Genomic DNA, 27,972 nt, shown 5'->3' with positions numbered 1-27,972 from the left:
ATGTTGACCTTGGAGATGGTGTCGTGGTCCACAATGGGGCGAGGGTAGTCACGGCCAATCACACAGCCGGCTGCCTGCTGCATCGACACCGGCGCCTTCCATGGCTCATAGATGTACTGCGCTGGAAACTTGCGCAGGATCGGCAAGTACTTCCTGAAGGAAAGAGAGCACATTTGTTGAAAAAAAGGGGGGAAAGCTTCATGGAAAAGGGGAAAATACTTCCTGAACAACAGGGCAAATTTGTTGTGGAAAATGGGGAAAGCTTCATGGAAAAGGGGAAAATACTTCCTGAACAACAGGGCAAATTTGTTGTGGAAAATGGGGAAAGCTTCATGGAAAAGGGGAAAATACTTCCTGAACAACAGGGCAAATTTGTTGTGGAAATGGGCAAAAGCTTCATGAAAATGGGGAAAATACTTCCTGAACAACTGGGAAAATTTGTTGTGGAAAATGGGGAAAGCTTCATGGAAAAGGGGCAAATACTTCCTGAGCAACAGGGCAAATTTGTTGTGGAAATGGGCAAAAGCTTCATGAAAATGGGGAAAATACTTCCTGAAAATAGGACAAGTTTGTTACGGAAAAAGGGTGAAAACTACACATGATAATGGGGCAAGTACACCCTGAAAATACGGCAAATTTGTTGTGGAAAATGGGTAAAAGCTTAATGAAACCAGGGTAAATACTTCCAGAAAAAACAAAAGGCAAATACTTCGAGGGAAAGGGGAAAATATTGAACACAAAAGGGACAAATACTCACAGAAAAGGGGGAAATAATGGAAAAGGGGCAAACACTCCTTGAAAAAGGGGGAAATACTTCCTGAAAAAAGGGCAACAACTTGCTGAAAATATGTACTGAGAGGGGGGAAGTACTTCCCAAAAAAGAAAAAAGGGAGGATAAAAATACTTCCTGAAAAAGGGCAAATGTTTAGTGAAAAAGGACGACTATTCAATGGAAGAGGGCAAATACTCTTGAAAGAGGGAAACATTCTGAAGAGGGAAATAACCCCCACAAGCTGTGGCTCTATACTTCCTGAGAGTTCTCTGACCCTCAATATTGGGAAAACACTTCTACACTGGTTCAGTCATAGGGACAAAATAAATATAAAAAATAAAAAAAATCATCAACATCTGTGCACTATTTCAAAAAACCTACTCTGACAACTGAAAGACTAGCTCTCTCTGGCTGTGTGTTCGTTCTTTAGTTTTGCGTCTTTTCACTATTAGTGATATTAGACGATAAAAAAAGAAAAGAAAAAAAGTTGGGTGGGGTGGGGAGAGGGGTGGGGGTGGGAAGTCAGGTTAATACAGAAAAGGTAGAAAACTTAGAAATGCATAACTAACATGAAATTAGCTTTAACAGTAACAATTCAATAATGATGATAATAACTAAAACCATTAACACAATTATGAAGTACATTGAAGGAATGTAGAAATAAGATTTGTTATCTTATTTGTGTGTGTGTGTGTGTGCGTGTGTGTATGCATGTGTTTCTATGTGTGTGTGTACAAGGTGACGTCTACGGGTATATATATATTACTGTGACCAAAACAAATGTGACAAACAAGAAATGACAGAACAGTGTAATTTTTTGCCCCATCCCCTCACAACCCTCTTCACTTCCCATGTCCACACACCGGCCCCTGAAGATGGAATATGGCTACCTACACTGCAGGGTGAAGACGGTCAAGCAGGTGAAAGCCTGCTGCTACGTTCAGGTGATCATGGGAGATGCAGTCCACAAAGAGGAATGAATGAATGAATGAATATATAACAAAATAAATCTTGTTTCAAGAGGGCAATGGAATAAGCACAATATACATGTTTACAGCTGGCCCTCTGAGTAAAGAAGAAAGAAAGGAAGAAAAAGGTGTGTGGCCAGCAGTGTTAGTTCTTACTTGATGTAGTCTCACAGCAGGTGTGTGGCCAGCAGTGTTAGTTCTTACTTGATGTAGTCTCCGTTCTTGTCTGTCTTCTTGCCAAAGGCCACAGGACTGTAGACCCTGAAGTACTGGTGGAAGAAGGCGCTGGCTGACAACCACATCCAGTTTCCGGCGTTGATGCTCCAGTCTGCATCCAACAGGTATTCTTCAAACACCTGTGTCAACACAGGCCACACCTCTTAAAAAGTATTCCACAAACACCTGTGTCAACAGTCAGGCCACACCTCTTAAAAAGTATTCCACAAACACCTGTGTCAACACAGCCAGGCCACACCTCTTAAAAAGTATTCCACAAACACCTGTGTCAACACAGCCAGGCCACACCTCTTAAAAAGTATTCCACAAACACCTGTGTCAACACAGTCAGGCCACACCTCTTAAAAAGTATTCCACAAACACCTGTGTCAAGTCATATCACGCCTGTGAAAAGGTATTCTTCAAACACCTGTGTTGAGACAGTCATATCACACCTGTAAAAAGGTATTCTTCAAACACCTGTGTTGAGACAGTCATATCACACCTGTAAAAAGGTATTCTTCAAACACCTGTGTTGAGACAGTCATATCACACCTGTAAAAAGGTATTCTTCAAACACCTGTGTTGAGACAGTCATATCACACCTGTAAAAAGGTATTCTTCAAACACCTGTGTTGAGACAGTCATATCACACCTGTAAAAGGTATTCTTCAAACACCTGTGTTGAGACAGTCATATCACACCTGTAAAAAGGTATTCTTCAAACACCTGTGTTGATACAGTCACACCACACCTGTAAAAAGGTATTCTTCAAACACCTGTGTTGAGACAGTCATACCACACCTGTAAAAAGGTATTCTTCAAACACCTGTGTTGAGACAGTCATATCACACCTGTAAAAAGGTATTCTTCAAACACCTGTGTTGATACAATCATATCACACCTGTAAAAAGGTATTCTTCAAACACCTGTGTTGAGGCAGTCATATCACACCTGTAAAAAGGTATTCTTCAAACACCTGTGTTGAGACAGTCATACCACACCTGTAAAAAGGTATTCTTCAAACACCTGTGTTGAGACAGTCATATCACACCTGAGAAAAGGTATTCTTCAAACACCTGTGTTGAGACAGTCATATCACACCTGTAAAAAGGTATTCTTCAAACACCTGTGTTGAGACAGTCATATCACACCTGTAAAAAGGTATTCTTCAAACACCTGTGTTGAGACAGTCATACCACACCTGTAAAAAGGTATTCTTCAAACACCTGTGTTGAGACAGTCATATCACACCTGAGAAAAGGTATTCTTCAAACACCTGTGTTGATAAAGTCATATCACACCTGTAAAAAGGTATTCTTCAAACACCTGTGTTGAGACAGTCATACACCTGTAAAAAGGTATTCTTCAAACACCTGTGTTGAGACAGTCATACCACACCTGTAAAAAGGTATTCTTCAAACACCTGTGTTGAGACAGTCATATCACACCTGTAAAAAGGTATTCTTCAAACACCTGTGTTGAGACAGTCATATCACACCTGTAAAAAGGTATTCTTCAAACACCTGTGTTGAGACAGTCATATCACACCTGTAAAAAGGTATTCTTCAAACACCTGTGTTGAGACAGTCATATCACACCTGTAAAAAGGTATTCTTCAAACACCTGTGTTGAGACAGTCATATCACACCTGAGAAAAGGTATTCTTCAAACACCTGTGTTGAGACAGTCATATCACACCTGTAAAAAGGTATTCTTCAAACACCTGTGTTGAGACAGTCATATCACACCTGTAAAAAGGTATTCTTCAAACACCTGTGTTGAGACAGTCATACCACACCTGTAAAAAGGTATTCTTCAAACACCTGTGTTGAGACAGTCATATCACACCTGTAAAAAGGTATTCTTCAAACACCTGTGTTGAGACAGTCATATCACACCTGTAAAAAGGTATTCTTCAAACACCTGTGTTGATACAATCATATCACACCTGTAAAAAGGTATTCTTCAAACACCTGTGTTGAGACAGTCATACCACACCTGTAAAAAGGTATTCTTCAAACACCTGTGTTGAGACAGTCATATCACACCTGTAAAAAGGTATGTGCGTAACACATCTGCAAATGTTCAGGTGACTTCAGTGTTTCAATCAAAATGTATCATGCACAATATCATAAACCTACATAACTACAGTATACATGAAACTCAACTCCCACTGCAAATCAAATCTCAATATGATAACACCATTCTCTCTATCATTTTGTGAATCCAAGACTATAATTAATCACCAGGTAGATTACTGTTTTGTGAACCCAAGACTATAATTAATCACCAGGTAGATTACTGTTTTGTGACCCCCAGACTACAATTAATCACCAGATGCAAATAGTGAATGAGAACATACATCAAAATGCAGGAATGTACTTTAACTTGTGACAAAGTTCCGGGTACAAAACCATTCTAATCATTAACTGTTTCAGTTTTAGTTTCCCAAGGAGGCCTTACTGCATTCAGACAAATCCATATATGCTACACCACATCTGCTTGACAGATCATTCCAGGACTTCTGTGCTGGGGACTTTGTCCTGCCACCTGATGTGGAGGACTCTGCAGAGACAGCTCAGGTGGAAGCGGTTCAGCTGTTTGGCGTGTCAGCTGCAGACAGTCCAGGTCTGGCTGGTGTAAAGGAGGCTGGTAAGGACCACTGCACAGTAGACCTTCAGCTTGGTGGTAGAGCCAAGTCTTCTCCACTCCCAGACCTCCTCACGAAGTCTCCCAAAGGTGGCACTGGCTTTGGTGATCTTCTTGTTGACCTCAACGTCAATGTTCACTGTGCAAGCTGTGAAGCTGTCGACTGCCTGAAGGTTCTGCCCCTTCACTGTGATGCGTGGCTCCTGGTATGACTTTCTTGAGGCAGGATGGTGTATAACTTCGGTCTTTCTGGTGCTGATGGTGAGACCAAAGTTGTCGCAGGCTAGTGAGAAGCAGTCCATTTCACACTGCATCTTCTGCTCTAAGCTGGCATGGAGTGTGCAGTCACCAGCAAACAAGAAGTCTCTGATGACAGTCTCTTTCAATATGTGTGTATGTCTGCACACACACACACACACACACACACACATATACAACCACTTGTTCTTCCCTACCCCCTCACCCCCCATAAAATGCAAACCACAGCTGTAACATCTGGAAGGCTCATCATATGTGTTGTGTTTATCAGTGACAAAAGAGCTGACCTGAAGGGTCTAGACATGTTGTGCTCACTCCCCAACTCACCTTCTGCCCCTCCTCCCAGGAGAGCCAGAGGTCACCGCGGGTCAGGAAACAGGCGACGGAGTGCCGGGCCAGGTGGTGGATCCAGCCTTCCTGACGTAACTGGGTCATGATGGCGTCGATGAACGGGTATCCCGTGCGGCCCTGTCACCAGTCACAGTCAGGTCAGGGCCACCCTCAACCCCTAATTTCTACTGGCCCTCCATAAGACAGTTAAACATTCCCCCCTAATTTCTACTGGCCCTCCATAAGACAGTTAAACATGCCCCCCTAATTTCTACTAGCCCTCCATAAGACAGTTAAACATGCCCCCCTAATTTCTGTTTGCCCTTCATAAGTAAAGAGACAGTTAAACATGCCCCCCTAATTTCTACTGGCCCTCCATAAGACAGTTAAACATGCCCCCCTAATTTCTGTTTGCCCTTCATAAGACAGTTAAACATACCCCCCTAATTTCTGTTTGCCCTCCATAAGACAGTTAAACATACCCCCCTAATTTCTGTTTGCCCTCCATAAGACAGTTAAACATGCCCCCCTAATTTCTGTTTGCCCTCCATAAGACAGTTAAACATACCCCCCTAATTTCTGTTTGCCCTTCATAAGACAGTTAAACATGCCCCCCTAATTTCTGTTTGCCCTCCATAAGTAAAGAGACAGTTAACTCTCTCCATACGAACGGCGAAAGAGACGACGTTAACAGTGTTTCACCCCAATTACCATCATCAAAATATTGCAAGCGGAAGGCTCTTATACTGAAGAGGTGAATGTTGACAATGAATACCACAATTCTGACGACGGAAGCTAAAGGTTGGGTCATTCAGACACCCACTGGACATCCGAGGGGTCTCTGTAGAGGAGAAGAGAGGACTGCCCGTACTGAGTGTGTTAAGAAAAGAAACTAACAGCGGCACAGTGACAGGCCAGATGAGACAACACATGCAGCATCTGTAGTCCTTCACTCTTTCTTTCTGTATTTTTCATGTGAAGCTCTCTTTACTGTGAAAACAGTGTGTAACATACTGCTGACAGCTGACTTCACTTTACTGTGAAAACAGTGTGTAACATACTGCTGACAGCTGACTTCACTTTACTGTGAAAACAGTGTGTAACATACTGCTGACAGCTGACTTCACTTTACTGTGAAAACAGTGTGTAACATACTGCTGACAGCTCACTTCACTTTACTGTGAAAACAGTGTGTAACATACTGCTGACAGCTCACTTCACTTTACTGTGAAAACAGTGTGTAACATACTGCTGACAGCTCACTTCACTTTACTGTGAAAACAGTGTGTAACATACTGCTGACAGCTCACTTCACTTTACTGTGAAAACAGTGTGTAACATACTGCTGACAGCTCACTTCACTTTACTGTGAAAACAGTGTGTAACATACTGCTGACAGCTCACTTCACTTTACTGTGAAAACAGTGTGTAACATACTGCTGACAGCTCACTTCACTTCACTGTGAAAACAGTGTGTAACATACTGCTGACAGCTCACTTCACTTCACTGTGAAAACAGTGTGTAACATACTGCTGACAGCTCACTTCACTTTACTGTGAAAACAGTGTGTAACATACCGCTGACAGCTCACTTCACTTTACTGTGAAAACAGTGTGTAACATACCGCTGACAGCTCACTTCACTTTACTGTGAAAACAGTGTGTAACATACCGCTGACAGCTCACTTCACTTTACTGTGAAAACAGTGTGTAACATACTGCTGACAGCTCACTTCACTTTACTGTGAAAACAGTGTGTAACATACTGCTGACAGCTCACTTCACTTTACTGTGAAAACAGTGTGTAACATACTGCTGACAGCTCACTTCACTTTACTGTGAAAACAGTGTGTAACATACTGCTGACAGCTCACTTCACTTTACTGTGAAAACAGTGTGTAACATACTGCTGAAAGCTGACTTCACTTTACTGTGAAAACAGTGTGTAACATACTGCTGAAAGCTGACTTCACTTTACTGTGAAAACAGTGTGTAACATACTGCTGAAAGCTGACTTCACTTTACTGTGAAAACAGTGTGTAACATACTGCTGAAAGCTGACTTCACTTTACTGTGAAAACAGTGTGTAACATACTGCTGACAGCTCACTTCACTTTACTGTGAAAACAGTGTGTAACATACTGCTGACAGCTCACTTCACTTTACTGTGAAAACAGTGTGTAACATACTGCTGATAGCTCACTTCACTTCACTGTGAAAACAGTGTGTAACATACTGCTGACAGCTCACTTCACTTCACTGTGAAAACAGTGTGTAACATACTGCTGACAGCTCACTTCACTTCACTGTGAAAACAGTGTGTAACATACTGCTGACAGCTCACTTCACTTTACTGTGAAAACAGTGTGTAACATACTGCTGACAGCTGACTTCACTTTACTGTGAAAACAGTGTGTAACATACTGCTGACAGCTGACTTCACTTTACTGTGAAAACAGTGTGTAACATACTGCTGACAGCTCACTTCACTTTACTGTGAAAACAGTGTGTAACATACTGCTGAAAGCTGACTTCACTTTACTGTGAAAACAGTGTGTAACATACTGCTGACAGCTGACTTCACTTTACTGTGAAAACAGTGTGTAACATACTGCTGACAGCTGACTTCACTTTACTGTGAAAACAGTGTGTAACATACTGCTGACAGCTCACTTCACTTTACTGTGAAAACAGTGTGTAACATACTGCTGACAGCTCACTTCACTTTACTGTGAAAACAGTGTGTAACATACTGCCGACAGCTCACTTCACTTTACTGTGAAAACAGTGTGTAACATACTGCTGACAGCTCACTTCACTTTACTGTGAAAACAGTGTGTAACATACTGCTGACAGCTGACTTCACTTTACTGTGAAAACAGTGTGTAACATACTGCTGACAGCTCACTTCACTTTACTGTGAAAACAGTGTGTAACATACTGCTGACAGCTCACTTCACTTTACTGTGAAAACAGTGTGTAACATACTGCTGAAAGCTGACTTCACTTTACTGTGAAAACAGTGTGTAACATACTGCTGACAGCTGACTTCACTTTACTGTGAAAACAGTGTGTAACATACTGCTGACAGCTGACTTCACTTTACTGTGAAAACAGTGTGTAACATACTGCTGACAGCTGACTTCACTTCACTGTGAAAACAGTGTGTAACATACTGCTGACAGCTGACTTCACTTTACTGTGAAAACAGTGTGTAACATACTGCTGACAGCTGACTTCACTTTACTGTGAAAACAGTGTGTAACATACTGCTGACAGCTCACTTCACTTTACTGTGAAAACAGTGTGTAACATACTGCTGACAGCTGACTTCACTTTACTGTGAAAACAGTGTGTAACATACTGCTGACAGCTCACTTCACTTTACTGTGAAAACAGTGTGTAACATACTGCTGACAGCTCACTTCACTTTACTGTGAAAACAGTGTGTAACATACTGCTGACAGCTCACTTCACTTTACTGTGAAAACAGTGTGTAACATACTGCTGACAGCTCACTTCACTTTACTGTGAAAACAGTGTGTAACATACTGCTGACAGCTCACTTCACTTTACTGTGAAAACAGTGTGTAACATACTGCTGACAGCTCACTTCACTTTACTGTGAAAACAGTGTGTAACATACTGCTGAAAACTCTAATCTTGGCATGTGTGACGAAATTTCAAGGCCAACGTTGATTACACCTACCAAAAGTCTGCACATGTGATGCTCACTTGAGAGAGGGAGAAAGACAGAAAGTAGACGTATCACATCCACTTTGACACATTTATTAAATACACTGTGTCTCCTCCCCCCTTTCTCCCCCACTGTCACCTGTCTCCCTCTCCCCCCCACCCCCCCCCCCCCCCCGACTGTCACCTGCGCCCCCTCCCTTTCTCTCCCTCACTGTCACCTGCCCCCCCTCCCTTTCTCTCCCTCAGTGTCACCTGTCCCCCCTCCCTTTCTCTCCCTCAGTGTCACCTGTCTCCCTCCCCCACAACCCCCCCGACTGTCACCTGCCCCCCCTCCCTTTCTCTCCCTCAGTGTCACCTGTCTCCCTCCCCCACAACCCCCCCGACTGTCACCTGTCCCCCCTCCCTTTCTCTCCCTCAGTGTCACCTGTCTCCCTCCCCCACAACCCCCCCGACTGTCACCTGTCCCCCCTCCCTTTCTCTCCCCCACTGTCACCTGTCTCCCTCCCCCACAACCCCCCCGACTGTCACCTGTCCCCCCTCCCTTTCTCTCCCTCAGTGTCACCTGTCTCCCTCCCCCACAACCCCCCCGACTGTCACCTGTCCCCCCTCCCTTTCTCTCCCCCACTGTCACCTGTCTCCCTCCCCCACAACCCCCCCCGACTGTCACCTGTCCCCCCTCCCTTTCTCTCCCTCAGTGTCACCTGTCTCCCTCCCCCACAACCCCCCCGACTGTCACCTGTCCCCCCTCCCTTTCTCTCCCTCAGTGTCACCTGTCTCCCTCCCCCACAACCCCCCCGACTGTCACCTGTCCCCCCTCCCTTTCTCTCCCTCAGTGTCACCTGTCTCCCTCCCCCACAACCCCCCCCCCCCGACTGTCACCTGTCCCCCCTCCCTTTCTCTCCCTCAGTGTCACCTGTCTCCCTCCCCCACAACCCCCCCGACTGTCACCTGTCCCCCCTCCCTTTCTCTCCCTCAGTGTCACCTGTCTCCCTCCCCCACAACCCCCCCCGACTGTCACCTGTCCCCCCTCCCTTTCTCTCCCTCAGTGTCACCTGTCTCCCTCCCCCACAACCCCCCCGACTGTCACCTGTCCCCCCTCCCTTTCTCTCCCTCAGTGTCACCTGTCTCCCTCCCCCACAACCCCCCCGACTGTCACCTGTCCCCCCTCCCTTTCTCTCCCTCAGTGTCACCTGTCTCCCTCCCCCACAACCCCCCCGACTGTCACCTGTCCCCCCTCCCTTTCTCTCCCTCAGTGTCACCTGTCTCCCTCCCCCACAACCCCCCCCGACTGTCACCTGTCCCCCCTCCCTTTCTCTCCCTCAGTGTCACCTGTCTCCCTCCCCCACAACCCCCCCGACTGTCACCTGTCCCCCCTCCCTTTCTCTCCCTCAGTGTCACCTGTCCCCCCTCCCTTTCTCTCCCTCAGTGTCACCTGTCTCCCTCCCCCACAACCCCCCCCGACTGTCACCTGTCCACCCTCCCTTTCTCTCCCTCAGTGTCACCTGTCTCCCTCCCCCACAACCCCCCCGACTGTCACCTGTCCCCCCTCCCTTTCTCTCCCTCAGTGTCACCTGTCCCCCCTCCCTTTCTCTCCCTCAGTGTCACCTGTCTCCCTCCCCCACAACCCCCCCCGACTGTCACCTGTCCACCCTCCCTTTCTCTCCCCACGGGTGTTCAGTGCTGGCACTTTAGTTGGCCCTGCGAAAGTTCGTGAACCCAGGAAGTAGGGCATGGATATAAATAAACGCGGCTGACAAACAGGCCGTGCCAGCGGCACTCGCTGTACGCTTGTTCGGCGGTAAATCTGCTTTGTTTCTTTCGCGCATCATCTCCTCGGATGGATCGGAAATAACGACTAAAGAAGTGGTTTTCTAAAAAGAACACAAAATAAGCTTTCCATTGACTCCAAACACAATATGTTTTCTTACATAGCGGTTGTTGCGGCAACGGTTGAAACATAAATGAAGAAAGAGAAGAGAAGGATAAGCAGAAACATGATCGCAAAAATCGTTAAGTTTAAATCCCTCTCTAAGAAAACAGGCGTTTAGCAGAATAACATCGTAAATACACACAGAACATATAGCATGCCTGCATGCAGATTAGCTTACCTTTTGAGTTGTGCGATTTTTCTTGGCAGCACAACAAACGTTTAAATGAACACACTGTAGCATGGTGAGAGTGAGCAGCAGGGGGATGGAGAGCGGGGTGAGTGTCTGTCGGCTTATGGCACTGCCGTGCCCTTCATTCCACGAGAAAGACGAAGATTTTTAAGGTAAAAAAAAAAAAAAAAAAATGAAACGATGATGTTGATAAAATAATGAAATTGTGTAAATCAAATCAAACTGCACTCCAATAATACAACCAGGAATAGCAATAATTCAACTTTCTGTAATCGCTGCAGGAAATGTGTGGATGCTGTGAAAAGGTGGGAAAAGCGGGGTGGGGGCCGCGGGGCTGAGTGAAACAAAGAAGGCAGTGTCCCGGTTTGGCGCGCGGGGCCAGAAATACCGCGGCGAATGTGCCGGTCAGTACAGAGTGCGGTGGGAAAGTCTGGCATTAAAAAAATTTTGACCCAAGACGCTAGACGCTGCTCGGCCAACTAAAGAGCCGGATTTTGTGCTCGGCTGAGCAGCCGTGTCCCCCACTGTCACCTGTCTCCCTCCCCCACAACCCCCCCGACTGTCACCTGCCCACCCTCCCTTTCTCTCCCTCAGTGTCACCTGTTTCCAGGCGGCCAGGTACTGGGGGTTGGAGTCCCATTGAACCTGAACGCACACTGGGTTGTCCTTCATGCGGTCAAAGTTGGACGTGCCCAAAGCAGCGGTGTAGAAAAATTCACGCCACAACAACTGACCGTGTAGCGACACAGGGGGCTGGGTATGAACCTGACAACAGGGCAACACTGAACCTGACAACAGTAAAACTGAACCTGACAACACAGCAACACTGAACCTGACAACACAGCAACACTGAACCGGACAACACAGCAACACTGAACCGGACAACACTGAACCTGACAACACAGCAACACTGAACCGGACAACACTGAACCAGACAACACAGCAACACTGAACCGGACTACACTGAACCAGACACCACAGCAACACTCAACCGGACAACACTGAACCTGACAACACAGCAACACTGAACCTGACAACAGTAACACTGAACCTGACAACACAGCAACACTGAACCTGACAACAGCAACACTGAACCGGACAACACAGCAACACTGAACCGGACAACACAGCAACACTGAACCGGACAACACTGAACCTGACAACACAGCAACACTGAACCTGACATCACACATACAGCAACACTGAACCTGACAACACAGCAACACTGAACCTGACATCACACATACAGCAACACTGAACCTGACATCACACATACAGCAACACTGAACCTGACATCACACATACAGCAACACTGAACCTGACAACACACAGCAACACTGAACCTGACAACACACCTGACAACACAGCAACTCTGAACCTGACAACACACATACACTGAACACCTGACAACACACATACACTGAACCTGACAACACACCTGACAACACACATACACTGAACACCTGACAACACACATACACTGAACCTGACAACACACCTGACAACACACATACACTTAACACCTGACAACACACATACACTGAACCTGACAACACACCTGACAACACACATACACTGAACACCTGACAACACACACACACTGAACCTGACAACACACCTGACAACACACATACACTGAACACCTGACAACACACATACACTGAACCTGACAACACACCTGACAACACACATACACTGAACCTGACAACACACATACACTGAACGTGACAACACAGCAACACTGAACACCTGACAACACACATACACTGAACACCTGACAACACACCTGACAACACACATACACTGAACCTGACAACACACATACACTGAACACCTGACAACACACATACACTGAACCTGACAACACACCTGACAACACACATACACTGAACCTGACAACACAGCAACACTGAACACCTGACAACACACATACACTGAACACCTGACAACACACATACACTGAACCTGACAACACACCTGACAACGCACATACACTGAACCTGACAACACACATACACTGAAAACCTGACAACGCACATACACTGAACCTGACAACACAGCAACACTGAACCTGACAACACACCTGACAACACACATACACTGAACCTGACAACACACATACACTGAACCTGACAACACACCTGACAACACACATACACTGAACCTGACAACACACATACACTGAACCTGACAACACACCTGACAACACACATACACTGAACACCTGACAACACACCTGACAACACACATACACTGAACCTGACAACACACATACACTGAACACCTGACAACACACATACACTGAACCTGACAACACACCTGACAACACACATACACTGAACCTGACAACACAGCAACACTGAACACCTGACAACACACATACACTGAACCTGACAACACACCTGACAACGCACATACACTGTACCTGACAACACACATACACTGAACACCAGACAACGCACATACACTGAACCTGACAACACAGCAACACTGAACCTGACAACACACCTGACAACACACATACACTGAACCTGACAACACACATACACTGAACCTGACAACACACCTGACAACACAGCAACACTGAACCTGACAACACAGCAACACTGAACACCTGACAACACACATACACTGAACCTGACAACACACCTGACAACACACATACACTGAACACCTGACAACACACATACACTGAACCTGACAACACACCTGACAACACACATACACTGAACCTGACAACACAGCAACACTGAACACCTGACAACACGCATACACTGAACACCTGACAACACACATACACTGAACCTGACAACACCTGACAACGCACATACACTGAACCTGACAACACACATACACTGAACACCTGACAACACACCTGACAACACACATACACTGAACCTGACAACACACATACACTGAACACCTGACAACACACATACACTGAACCTGACAACACACCTGACAACACAGCAACACTGAACCTGACAACACAGCAACACTGAACACCTGACAACACACATACACTGAACCTGACAACACACCTGAAACACACATACACTGAACACCTGACAACACACATACACTGAACCTGACAACACACCTGACAACACACATACACTGAACACCTGACAACACACATACACTGAACCTGACAACACACCTGACAACACACATACACTGAACACCTGACAACACACATACACTGAACCTGACAACACACCTGACAACACACATACACTGAACCTGACAACACACATACACTGAACACCTGACAACACACATACACTGAACACCTGACAACACACATACACTGAACCTGACAACACACATACACTGAACCTGACAACACACATACACTGAACACCTGACAACACACATACACTGAACCTGACAACACACCTGACAACACACATACACTGAACCTGACAACAGACATACACTGAACCTGACAACACACATACACTGAACCTGACAACACACATACACTGAACCTGACAACACACATACACTGAACCTGACAACACACATACACTGAACCTGACAACACAGCAACACTGAACACCTGACAACACACCTGACAACACACATACACTGAACCTGACAACACACATACACTGAACCTGACAACACACCTGACAACACACATACACTGAACCTGACAACACACATACACTGAACCTGACAACACAACACTGAAAAAGCTAAAGAGACAACAGACACCACTTGAGTACATTTCTTATAACTTGCATGGATGTGGGGGTATGAAAATGTGAGAGCAGTTTCAGTTTTGAGTTACAAGATGTCAAAGCGTGCAGATTGAACCATAAATGCCTCACCACATCTGCTGAAAAAAAAAAAGAAGGAAAACATGCAAAAGAAGAAAAATATAGAACTGAAATAGGAACAAAAACGGACCACAATGAGTGAGCCCATGCAAACACACACACGCTGACACAAGCTTGCAAGTGCACACACACACACACACACACACACACACACACACACACACAGTTCACCTTGTTCAGCCGATACACATCCAGCAGTCTGTAGTAGAATGTACGGGCTGACAGACAGCCAAACTTGAGGTAGGGGCTGAGAACTGTTGTACTGGGTTCCAGGCTGTTGGGTGATGTCTGCGGCTTCTCAAACTTACAGATCCAGTTCTGACCAACAAACAGTCTTTACATACTGCTACATCTCAAACTTACAGATCCAGTTCTGACCAACAAACAACAAACAGTCTTTACAAACTGCTACGTCTCAAACTTACAGATCCAGTTCTGACCAACAAACAACAAACAGTCTTTACATACTGCTACGTCTCAAACTTACAGATCCAGTTCTGACCAACAACAGTCTCTACATACTGCTACGTCTCAAACTTACATATCCAGTTCTGACCAACAACAGTCTCTACATACTGCTACGTCTCAAACTTACAGATCCAGTTCTGACCAACAAACATCGTCTTTACATACTGCTATATCTCAAACTTACAGATCCAGTTCTGACCAACAAGTCTTTACAAACTGCTACGTCTCAAACTTACATATCCAGTTCTGACCAACAACAGTCTTTACAAACTGCTACGTCTCAAACTTACAGATCCAGTTCTGACCAACAACAGTCTTTACAAACTGCTACGTCTCAAACTTACAGATCCAGTTCTGACCAACAACAGTCTTTACAAACTGCTACGTCTCAAACTTACAGATCTGTTTCGTCTGGACATTTCACTTTACACCCACACCATGAACACAACGCCAGGCGACTTCAAAAGGACTCACACCTCTACCCTGCACACCCAGCCTCACACCTCTATCCTGCACACCCAGCCTCACACCTCATACACCTCTATCCTGCACACCCAGCCTCACACCTCTATCCTGCACACCCAGCCTCACACCTCTATCCTGCACACCCAGCCTCACACCTCACACACCTCTACCCTGCACACCCAGCCTCACACCTCACACACCTCTACCCTGCACACCCAGCCCCACACCTCACACACCTCTACCCTGCACACCCAGCCTCACACCTCACACACCTCTACCCTGCACACCCAGCCTCACACCTCACACACCTCTACCCTGCACACCCAGCCTCACACCACACACCTCTATCCTGCACACCCAGCCCCAGACCTCACACACCTCTACCCTGCACACCCAGCCCCACACCTCACACACCTCTATCCTGCACACCCAGCCCCACACCTCACACACCTCTACCCTGCACACCCAGCCCCACACCTCACACCTCTATCCTGCACACCCAGCCTCACACCTCACACCTCTATCCTGCACACCCAGCCTCACACCTCACACACCTCTACCCTGCACACCCAGCCTCACACCTCACACCTCTATCCTGCACACCCAGCCCCACACCTCACACACCTCTACCCTGCACACCCAGCCCCACACCACACACCTCTATCCTGCACACCCAGCCCCACACCTCACACACCTCTATCCTGCACACCCAGCCTCACACCTCACACCTCTATCCTGCACACCCAGCCCCACACCTCACACACCTCTATCCTGCACACCCAGCCTCACACCTCACACACCTCTACCCTGCACACCCAGCCTCACACCTCTATCCTGCACACCCAGCCCCACACCTCACACACCTCTACCCTGCACACCCAGCCTCACACCTCACACACCTCTACCCTGCACACCCAGCCCCACACCTCTACCCTGCACACCCAGCCCCACACCTCACACACCTCTACCCTGCACACCCAGCCTCACACCTCTACCCTGCACACCCAGCCTCACACATCTACCCTGCACACCCAGCCCCACACCTCACACACCTCTATCCTGCACACCCAGCCTCACACCTCACACACCTCTACCCTGCACACCCAGCCTCACACCTCACACCTCTATCCTGCACACCCAGCCTCACACCTCTACCCTGCACACCCAGCCTCACACCTCACACACCTCTATCCTGCACATCCAGCCTCACACCTCACACACCTCTACCCTGCACACCCAGCCTCACACCTCACACCTCTATCCTGCACACCCAGCCTCACACCTCACACACCTCTATCCTGCACACCCAGCCCCACACCTCACTCACCGTCTTTTTCAGGTGTCTCTCCATCCTCTCCACCGCCTCAGTCTCTCCCCCCGGATACAGCCGAGGCCCGCACTCCGTCTCCTCCTTGCCCAGGTCAGCAAGGGAGGGAACTCCGTACCTGTCTTCATGGTCATCGGCCACAGGCGTCTCACAGTCTGGAACAGGACGACTCACGTCAACCCTGGACAACACTGTCATAACACTGCCATAACAACCTTTGACAACACTGTCATAACACTGCCATAACAACCTTGGACAACACTGTCATAACACTGCCACAACAACCTTGGACAACACTGTCATAACACTGCCATAACAACCTTGGACAACACTGTCATAACACTGCCATAACAACCTGAAAACACTGTCATAACACTGCCATAGCAACCTTGGACAACACTGTCATAACACTGCTATAACAACCATGGACAACACTGTCATAACACTGCCATAACAACCTTGGACAACACTGTCATAACACTGCCATAGCAACCTTGGACAACACTGTCATAACACTGCCATAACAACCTTGGACAACACTGTCATAACACTGCCATAACAACCTTGGACAACACTGCCATAACAACCTTGGACAACACTGTCATAACACTGCTATAACAACCTTGGACAACACTGTCATAACACTGCCATAGCAACCTTGGACAACACTGTCATAACACTGCCATAGCAACCTTGGACAACACTGCCATAACAACCTCTGACGAGACTGTCATAACACTGACATAACAACCTTTGACAACACTGTCATAACAACCTTTGACAATGTGGTCACAACAACCATTAACAACAGTCATAACAGTATCACAACCTTTGACAACACAGTCATAACCTGACAACACAGTCATAACCTGACAACACAGTCACAGTCATAACCTGACAACACAGTCATAACCTGACAACACAGTCATAACAACCTTTGACAACACAGTCATACAGTCATAACCTGACAACACAGTCATAACAACCTTTGACAACACAGTCATAACACTTCATAACAATCTCTGACAACACGGCCATAATGCTCAAATTTCAATACATAACAAAGCACTTTTTATGTTCAAAATCATGTCTAACAATACTATATCTTTGAGAAACAGATTTCCAACCACACTCATCTGCCAAGCCAACAAGAGCTGATCTTTTCAAATCTGTCTCATTTATTCAGGCAGTTGTCTATGGAATAAGATCTCATCCAAAATCAATGTGCAGGTAAGCATTCAAGTAATCAAAAATAAATACCATACACATCAAATGGATAAATATAATCATATAAAGATGTTACTGGTGGCCTCTATCTAACAAGACAGAGGATTTTCACTTACTGGTTACGTGGAGTAAAATAAATATAAATAACTGAAAGTTATCAGTATCGAACACAAATTCTACTTGTCAAGTGGTAACCATAAAACTTGATACTCATTAGCTATCACACAAGATTACCATAAATAGCCAAAATGCATCAGTATCAGACACAATTTTTACTTGTCAGAAAGTAATCACATAAAATTTTATTTTTGAAAACTATTACACTAGTTTATCATACATCATTTGATTACACCAGATTATCAGACCTCATTTTACACACAATCATCACTCCTAGATTATCAGACCTCATTTTACACACACTCATCACTCCTAGATTATCAGACTTCATTTTACACACAATCATCACTCCTTGATTATCAGACCTCATTTTACACACACTCATCGCTGTGACATGAAACACGTGTGGAAACAGAAACGTGTTGAAGCTGTCTAACCTTGGAGATGTGCTTTACACAGCGTGTCCACAGGTCTGGCCGGTAATCCCAGCTTGGACAGCAGCTTCTGAAATCCCTGGTACGTTAATGGTGGTGACCCTCCGTTCTTGGCTATCGTTCTTCAGGGAAAGACAAGAGATGTTGTTCTTCAAGGAAAGACAAGAGACGTTGTTCTAGGAAAGACAAGAGATGTTGTTCAGGGAAAGACAGAAGATAGTGTTCTTCAGCAGGAAAAGACAAGATGATCTTCAGGGAAAGACAAGTGAGTAATGCCACTGAAATGATGCAGATGATGAGGCAGCACAAAAAAAAAAGAGTGGACATGAATGTTTTATTTAACTTGTAATATTTTTCTTTCATGTAAAGTGTCTGAGCTCTGAGAGTGAAAGGGTGCTATATAAATGTACGAGATGATGATGATGATTATTATTATCATTATTATTATTGTAACACTTACTTATCTAAAAAAAAAAAAAAAGAAACATTTCTGCAAATCCTGGACAGCTGTGATTAGCTGAGTGTATTAACTATTCCTTTCTTCCAATACTGAACTATCACCACAAACTTTACAATTTTCAACACAAAGTTCTGTAGTCACCAGCGACAACACTGATGAAGAGCAAAACAGAAAACATGTGGGGAACATCTCTCAGTCCATGACCCACAGCCCTCAGGGTACAACATCACTCCTTTTCAGACAATTTCTGTACTTTCTCTGATGTGGTAATTCTGCTTTCTGTTGCACCTAGCAATGACTGTGGCAGTATCGTCAAAGGTAATAGCATCAGGGCAGTGACCTGTCCAGGGTGACCTAGAGCTTGGCCCATGAAGGCAGTGGGTCCAGTTATCTCCTGCCATTTTAACCGTCCCAAACCCAAGTCAGGTACCCACTCACACCTGGGTAGAGTGAGAAATCAGGGGCCTTGCCTTCATCCCTCATCAATCAATCACAAGTCTAATTTCTAACGGATTTTGCAACGGCAACTTCCATTAATATCAACAAAAACATTAAAAAGGTTATAGTGATATGAATGTTTATCATATAATTTCCCTAACCCTATCTTAATAGATTGTTAACAGTGATCAATATCAATCAAATTTTACACCAGCGATGAAATGCACTGACACCTCTCAGACTCCCATGGTGTGTACTCACTTCTCCACATCGTACAGTGTGTGACACACACACATCACCACTGACACCTCTCAGACAAACTCCCATGGTGTGTACTCACTTCTCCACGTCGTACAGTGTGTGACACACACACATCACCACTGACACCTCTCAGACAAACTCCCATGGTGTGTACTCACTTATCCACATCGTACAGTGTGTGACACACACACATCACCACTGACACCTCTCAGACAAACTCCCATGGTGTGTACTCACTTCTCCACGTCGTACAGTGTGTGACACACACACATCACCACTGACACCTCTCAGACAAACTACCATGGTGTGTACTCACTTCTCCACGTCGTACAGTGTGTGACACACACACATCACCACTGACACCTCTCAGACAAACTACCATGGTGTGTACTCACTTCTCCACATCGTACAGTGTGTGACACACACACATCACCACTGACACCTCTCAGACAAACTCCCATGGTGTGTACTCACTTCTCCACGTCGTACAGTGTGTGACACACACACATCACCACTGACACCTCTCAGACAAACTCCCATGGTGTGTACTCACTTCTCCACATCATACAGTGTGGGACACACACACATCACCACTGACACCTCTTAGACAAACTCCCATGGTGTGTACTCACTTATCCACGTCGCACAGTGTGTGACACACACACATCACCACTGACACCTCTCAGACAAACTCCCATGGTGTGTACTCACTTCTCCACATCATACAGTGTGTGACACACACACATCACCACTGACACCTCTCAGACAAACTCCCATGGTGTGTACTCACTTCTCCACATCATACAGTGTGGGACACACACACATCACCACCACTGACACCTCTTAGACAAACTCCCACAGTGTGTACTCACTTCTCCACGTCGTACAGTGTGTGACACACACACATCATCACCACTGACACCTCTCAGACAAACTCCCATGGTGTGTACTCACTTCTCCACATCGTACAGTGTGTGACACACACACATCACCACTGACACCTCTCAGACAAACTCCCATGGTGTGTACTCACTTCTCCACATCATACAGTGTGTGATACACACACATCACCACTGACACCTCTCAGACAAACTCCCATGGTGTGTACTCACTTCTCCACGTCAAACAGTGTGTGCGACACGCGTGTCACCACCTCCACCCCGTGGGCTGCAGCCACCCCCTCCACCTCCCGGTCCCTGTGGCGGGCGAAGGGCTCCGTATCCACCTCAAAGGTCAGCCGGGTCACGCACCACTCCCGGAACAACAACGGCAGCATGTCCTGGGGTCGTCCTTTCACCACGTACAGTCTGTCACACACACCACGTACAGTCTGTCACACAACACACCATGTACAGTCTGTCACACACACCATGTACAGTCTGTCACACACACCATGTACAGTCTGTCACACAACACACCATGTACAGTCTGTCACACACACCATGTACAGTCTGTCACACAACACACCATGTACAGTCTGTCACACACACCATGTACAGTCTGTCACACACACCATGTACAGTCTGCCACACAACACACCATGTACAGTCTGTCACACAACACACCATGTACAGTCTGTCACACACACCATGTACAGTCTGTCACACACACCATGTACAGTCTGTCACACAACACACCATGTACAGTCTGTCACACAACACACCATGTACAGTCTGTCACACACACCATGTACAGTCATGCCACACACACAATGTACAGTCTGCCACACACACCATGTACAGTCTGTCACACAACACACCATGTACAGTCTGTTACACACACCATGTACAGTCTGTCAAACACAACACACCATGTACAGTCTGTCACACACACCATGTACAGTCTGTCACACAACACACCATGTACAGTCTGTCACACACACCATGTACAGTCTGTCACACACACCATGTACAGTCTGTCACACACACCATGTACAGTCTGTCACACAACACACCATGTACAGTCTGTCACACACACCATGTACAGTCTGTCACACACACCATGTACAGTCTGTCACACACACCATGTACAGTCTGTCACACAACACACCATGTACAGTCTGTCACACACACCATGTACAGTCTGTCACACAACACACCATGTACAGTCTGTCACACACACCATGTACAGTCTGTCACACACACCATGTACAGTCTGTCACACAACACACCATGTACAGTCTGTCACACAACACACCATGTACAGTCTGTCACACAACACACCATGTACAGTCTGTCACACACACCATGTACAGTCTGTCACACACACCATGTACAGTCTGTCACACAACACACCATGTACAGTCTGTCACACACACCATGTACAGTCTGTCACACACACCATGTACAGTCTGTCACACAACACACCATGTACAGTCTGTTACACACACAATGTACAGTCTGCCACACAACACACCATGTACAGTCTGCCACACAACACACCATGTACAGTCTGTCACACAACACACCATGTACAGTCTGTCACACAACACACCATGTACAGTCTGTCACACACACCATGTACAGTCTGTCACACAACACACCATGTACAGTCTGTCACACTACCATGTACAGTCTGTCACACACACCATGTACAGTCCATCACACAACACACCATGTACAGTCTGTCACACACACCATGTACAGTCTGTCACGCACACCATGTACAGTCTGTCACACAACACACCATGTACAGTCTGTCACACAACACACCATGTACAGTCTGTCACACACACCATGTACAGTCTGTCACACACACCATGTACAGTCCATCACACAACACACCATGTACAGTCTGTCACACTACCATGTACAGTCTGTCACGCACACCATGTACAGTCTGTCACACAACACACCATGTACAGTCTGTCACACAACACACCGTGTACAGTCTGTCACACAACGCACCATGTACAGTCCATCACACAACACACCATGTACAGTCTGTCACACACAACACACCATGTACAGTCTGTCACACAACACACCGTGTACAGTCTGTCACACAACACACCATGTACAGTCTGTCACACACACCATGTACAGTCCATCACACAACACACCATGTACAGTCCATCACACAACACACCATGTACAGTCTGTCACACAACACACCATGTACAGTCTGTCACACACAACACACCATGTACAGTCTGTCACACACACCATGTACAGTCTGTCACACACACCATGTACAGTCTGTTACACACAACACACCATGTACAGTCTGTCACACACACCATGTACAGTCTGTCACACACACCATGTACAGTCTGTCACACACACCATGTACAGTCTGTCACACAACACACCATGCAAAGTCTGTCACACAACACACCATGTACAGTCTGTCACACACACCATGTACAATGTGTCACACACAACACACCATGTACAGTCTGTCACACAACACACCATGTACAGTCTGTCACACACACCATGTACAGTCTGTCACACAACACACCATGTACAGTCTGTCACACACACCATGTACCGCCTGTCATACAACACACCATGCACAGTCTGTCACACAACACACCATGTACAGTCTGTCACACACACCATGTACAGTCTGTCACACACACCATGTACAGTCTGCCACACAACACACCATGTACAGTCTGTCACACACACCATGTACCGCCTGTCACACAACACACCATGCACAGTCTGTCACACAACACACCATGTACAGTCTGTCACACACACCATGTACAGTCTGTCACACACACCATGTACCGCCTGTCATACAACACACCATGCACAGTCTGTCACACAACACACCATGTACAGTCTGTCACACACACCATGTACAGTCTGTCACACACACCATGTACCGCCTGTCATACAACACACCATGCACAGTCTGTCACACAACACACCATGTACAGTCTGTCACACACACCATGTACCGCCTGTCATACAACACACCATGCACAGTCTGAACACACCATGTACAGTCTGTCACACACACCATGTACAGTCTGTCACACACACCATGTACCGCCTGTCACACAACACACCATGTACAGTCTGTCACACACACCATGTACCGCCTGTCATACAACACACCATGCACAGTCTGAACACACCATGTACAGTCTGTCACACACACCATGTACAGTCTGTCACACACACCATGTACCGCCTGTCATACAACACACCATGCACAGTCTGTCATACAACACACCATGCACAGTCTGTCACACAACACACCATGTACAGTCTGTCACACACACCATGTACAGTCTGTCACACACACCATGTACCGCCTGTCACACAAAACAGCGACATACACGTACACCATGCCTCTGTCTTGTTCCCCACACAGGCTGAAATAAAGGAGGAAAGTGGAGGAGGATGGGGGTGGGGTGCGCGGGATGTGGGGGGAGGGTGGGCAAGCTCAGTGCAACATGCCTTTCAACCCAGCTCTTCTCACAATACACTGCATCCCCCTTGTCCCCCACACCCCACCCCCTCACCACCAGAACAGACCCAGCTCTTCTCACAATACACTGCATCTCCCTTGTCCCCCCCCCCACCCCCCCTCTCCACCAGAACAGACCCAGCTCTTCTCACAATACACTGCATCCCCCTTGTCCCCCCCCCCCACCCCACCCCCCTCTCCACCAGAACAGACCCAGCTCTTCTCACAATACACTGCATCTCCCTTGTCCCCCCCCCCCCCCCCCCCCCCCCACCTCTCCACCAGAACAGACCCAGCTCTTCTCACAATACACCGCATCTCCCTTGCCCCCATCCCTCTCCACCAGAACAGACCCAGCTCTTCTCACAATACACTGCACCTCCCTTGTCCCCCCCCCCCATCCCCACCCCCCCTCCCCTCTCCTCTCCACCACAGCAGACTGTTTTGCACATGGCCAGTTCAGTGTGCCTCCTCCACCCCTTCAAACTCCATCCCCTTCTGGTGTCCCCAGGATAGAAATGTCTGTCAGCATCACTGAAAGGATTTTACTGTCGTAAGATCATGAAATTCCTGTGAAATTGTCATAAGTGAATAGTGTGTTCATTTTCCTTTCAGGAAAGAATGGAGTCACACACACACACACACACACAGGGAGAGAGAGAGAGAAAGATTCATTCTTTCAGTTGTTTGCATGCTTGATTTTTTTCTCTCTATTACCATGACCAAAAACCCCTTTGCAAAATATCTGTCACTCAACATAAAACAATTAAATAGGCTGGGCACTATTAGGGTTAACTCACACTGATATAAAAAATCTTGATACAAAAATTTAAAAAACAATGTAATGTTAAAATGCCTTAACTGAGTAATCTAACAAAATAATAAGTAATAAACACACTGTGGGTGTTTGTTTTTTTTAAAACCTTATATATGTTGAGTTTGTTTTTGTTTTTGTTTTTTTAACCCATGGGCATTTTTTTTCTTTTCCCCCCTCACATATTATCTGAACTGCAAAAACTGATCCACCACTGTACACACACAAAGAACCCCACCTTGAGTTCAGTTTCCGTAAGCCACAGTCTAGGTCCCGCAAACACTCCAGCAGGAAGCGCCACCTGTTGACGCCCACACGGTAGTTGTCCCCCTTGACAAAGTGGGGGTCCAGGAAGAAGACTGGGTACAGGTGGGAGGCATTCTCACAGGCGGCAAGCAGCGCTGGGTTGTCATGGAGACGCAGCCCTTTGCGGAACCAGTGAATCGTTCTCTGGGTCATGGTTTGTCTGCAAGGAGGGGGAAGTATCAGTATCAGTATCAGTAGCTCAAGGAGGCGTCACTGCGTTCGGACAAATCCATATACACTACACCACATCTGACAAGCAGATGCCTGACCAGCAGCATAACCCATCGCGCTTAGGCCTTGAGAAAAAAAAAAGAATAAATAAATAAATGAAAATAAATAAATAAAATAAAATAAAAATAAAATAAAATAACAAAACAAAACAACACAAAAAAGAAAGAAAAAAGAAATAAGTAAATTATAATTAATTCTATTAAATAATGAGGAAGGAGGCAGAATGGTTCAGATCCTCAGCTGCCCATGCACACAGTCCTTCTCTGGGTCATGGTTTGTCTGCAAGGAGGAGGAAGGAGGCAGAATGGTTCAGATCCTCAGCTGCCCATACACACAGTCCTTCTCTGGGTCATGGTTTGTCTGCAAGGAGGAGGAGGGAGGCAGAATGATTCAGATCCTCAGCTGCCCATACACACAGTCCTTCTCTGGGTCATGGTTTGTCTGCCAGGAGGAGGAGGGAGGCAGAATGGTTCAGATCCTCAGCTGCCCATGCACACAGTCCTTCTCTGGGTCATGGTTTGTCTGCCAGGAGGAGGAAGGAGGCAGAATGGTTCAGATCCTCAGCTGCCCATACACACAGTCCCTGAGGGTGTGGGTTCCAATCCCGCTCTCCCCCTTTCTCCCAAGTCTGACTGGAAAACCAAACTGAGCGTCTAGTCTTTTGGATGAAAGGACAAACCAAGACCCCGTGTGCAGCACAGCACTTGCTGCACTGAAAAAAAACCTACAGCAACAAAACCATTGTCCTCTGGCAAAATTATGTAAAAAGGAATCCACTCTGATAGGTACACAAATGTAATAACATGCACTCAAGGCCTGACAAACAAGTTGGGTTATGCTGCTGTCAGGAATCTGCCAAGCAGTTGTGGTGTGGCATATATAGATTTGTCTGAACACAGTGACGCCTCCTTAAGAAAGTGAAAGTGTCTGCAATACAGAAAGTCTGTTACATCTCTATGTCATGTCTGCAATATAGAAAGTATGTTACATCTCTGTGTCATATCTGCAATATAGAAAGTATGTTACATCTCTGTGTCATATCTGCAATACAGAAAGTCTGTTACATGGCTGTGTCATGTTTGTCTGCAATATAGAAAGCCTGTTACATCTCTGTGTCATGTCTGCAATATAGAATATCTGATATAGAAGGACCATAAGACCATCACAGACATTAAACAATTTAACGTCTGCTCCGTCTTAATTCTGATACCTTCATGAACATCCATTTCCCAAACCCAGTCAAACATCAGCCATGTCTGTCTGTTGCCATGTTTTTTCTTCTCTTCGCGCACCACTGCCGACCAAGTTCACAAATGGGCTTTAAAAATCCTAAGTTCTAGGAAAGCAAGTAGTAGGACTTTCACATGATTTAAAATAGCTGATTTGATTGGCTATGTTAAATGAATTGTGCATTTCCAGTGCTGGGAGAATTTTAAAAAGCATGTTGGTGACAGACCAGAATAACAGTTTTGACAGAAATTTTATTGGTGTGTATCAGTGTGTGTGTTGTACGTATATACAGTGATGGGGCTGGATGAACAGGAATGTGCTGTTCATTTGTCCAGTGCAGTGCGACTCGTGAGAAATACAAAGGTTTTATTGCCTTAAAGTACAACCACCTATGAAGGGGTGTAAAATGGCTGAGAGGTCCAAAAAATCATCCCCTACTTCTACTACTATCATCTAATTAACATCTACAGAGAGAGAGAGATAGTCAGTGAAGGGGGTGGGAGGGGGGGGGAGGGGGTGAGAGGAACCAAAGGAGTTAAAGAGAATCAGAATCGGACTTCACCGGGACAGAAACAGAATCAGACTTAACCGGGAGAGAATAAGAATCGGACTTCATGGGGTCAATGAGACTGAGGGGAAAAAAAAACATGTTTCACCACAGCACACGTGCACGAGTTACACAACATCAGAACATGCTTTCAGCGTTACCAACTGATGCCACAACACACAGATAAATCTAAGTGCATCACCAGGCATGAGCAATGTCGCAGTTTAGCATCCTAAATTACCAAAAACCTTACCTCCTATACGATATTGTGCAGAACAGTTATTTTTCCTGAGATAACCACATATATATTGTGTGGCTTTCCGAACAAAACAGCAGACAGCTCTCAGTTCATTACCAGTATGCGA

At 46.1% G+C, this 27,972-nt stretch overlaps 1 protein-coding gene across 1 annotated transcript; it reads right to left on the bottom strand.

Moving 5' to 3' along the window:
- Positions 1 to 14: 14 nt before the first annotated feature.
- On the bottom strand, positions 15 to 27,960 carry LOC143301303 (cryptochrome-1-like). Its single transcript, XM_076615506.1, has 10 exons — positions 27,861 to 27,960; positions 25,532 to 25,759; positions 21,167 to 21,361; positions 18,899 to 19,017; positions 17,118 to 17,272; positions 15,029 to 15,175; positions 11,613 to 11,777; positions 5,194 to 5,334; positions 1,897 to 2,096; positions 15 to 153 (listed from the first exon to the last, which is right to left on the bottom strand). Exons 2-9 carry the CDS (start codon positions 25,750 to 25,752, stop codon positions 1,941 to 1,943), a joined length of 1,299 nt encoding a protein of 432 aa, XP_076471621.1. The 5' UTR covers positions 25,753 to 25,759; positions 27,861 to 27,960; the 3' UTR covers positions 15 to 153; positions 1,897 to 1,940.
- Positions 27,961 to 27,972: the final 12 nt, after the last annotated feature.

This window comes from Babylonia areolata, chromosome 27 (genome assembly GCF_041734735.1).
Source record: "Babylonia areolata isolate BAREFJ2019XMU chromosome 27, ASM4173473v1, whole genome shotgun sequence".
NCBI lineage: Eukaryota > Metazoa > Mollusca > Gastropoda > Neogastropoda > Buccinidae > Babylonia > Babylonia areolata.
This window is presented reverse-complemented; position numbering and strand designations above follow the sequence as displayed.

Bases quoted from the DNA above. Each gene is read 5' to 3' on its own strand.
- LOC143301303 (XM_076615506.1), bottom strand. From the start codon at position 25,752: ATGACCCAGAGAACGATTCACTGGTTCCGCAAAGGGCTGCGTCTCCAT. The intron at 17,273-18,898 runs GTTAGACAGCTT...GTCCTGTTCCAG, and splicing joins GTGTAAAGCACATCTCCAAG to ACTGTGAGACGCCTGTGGCC. The intron at 5,335-11,612 runs GTGACACTGAGG...GACTGGTGACAG, and splicing joins ACCTGGCCGCCTGGAAACAG to GGCCGCACGGGATACCCGTT.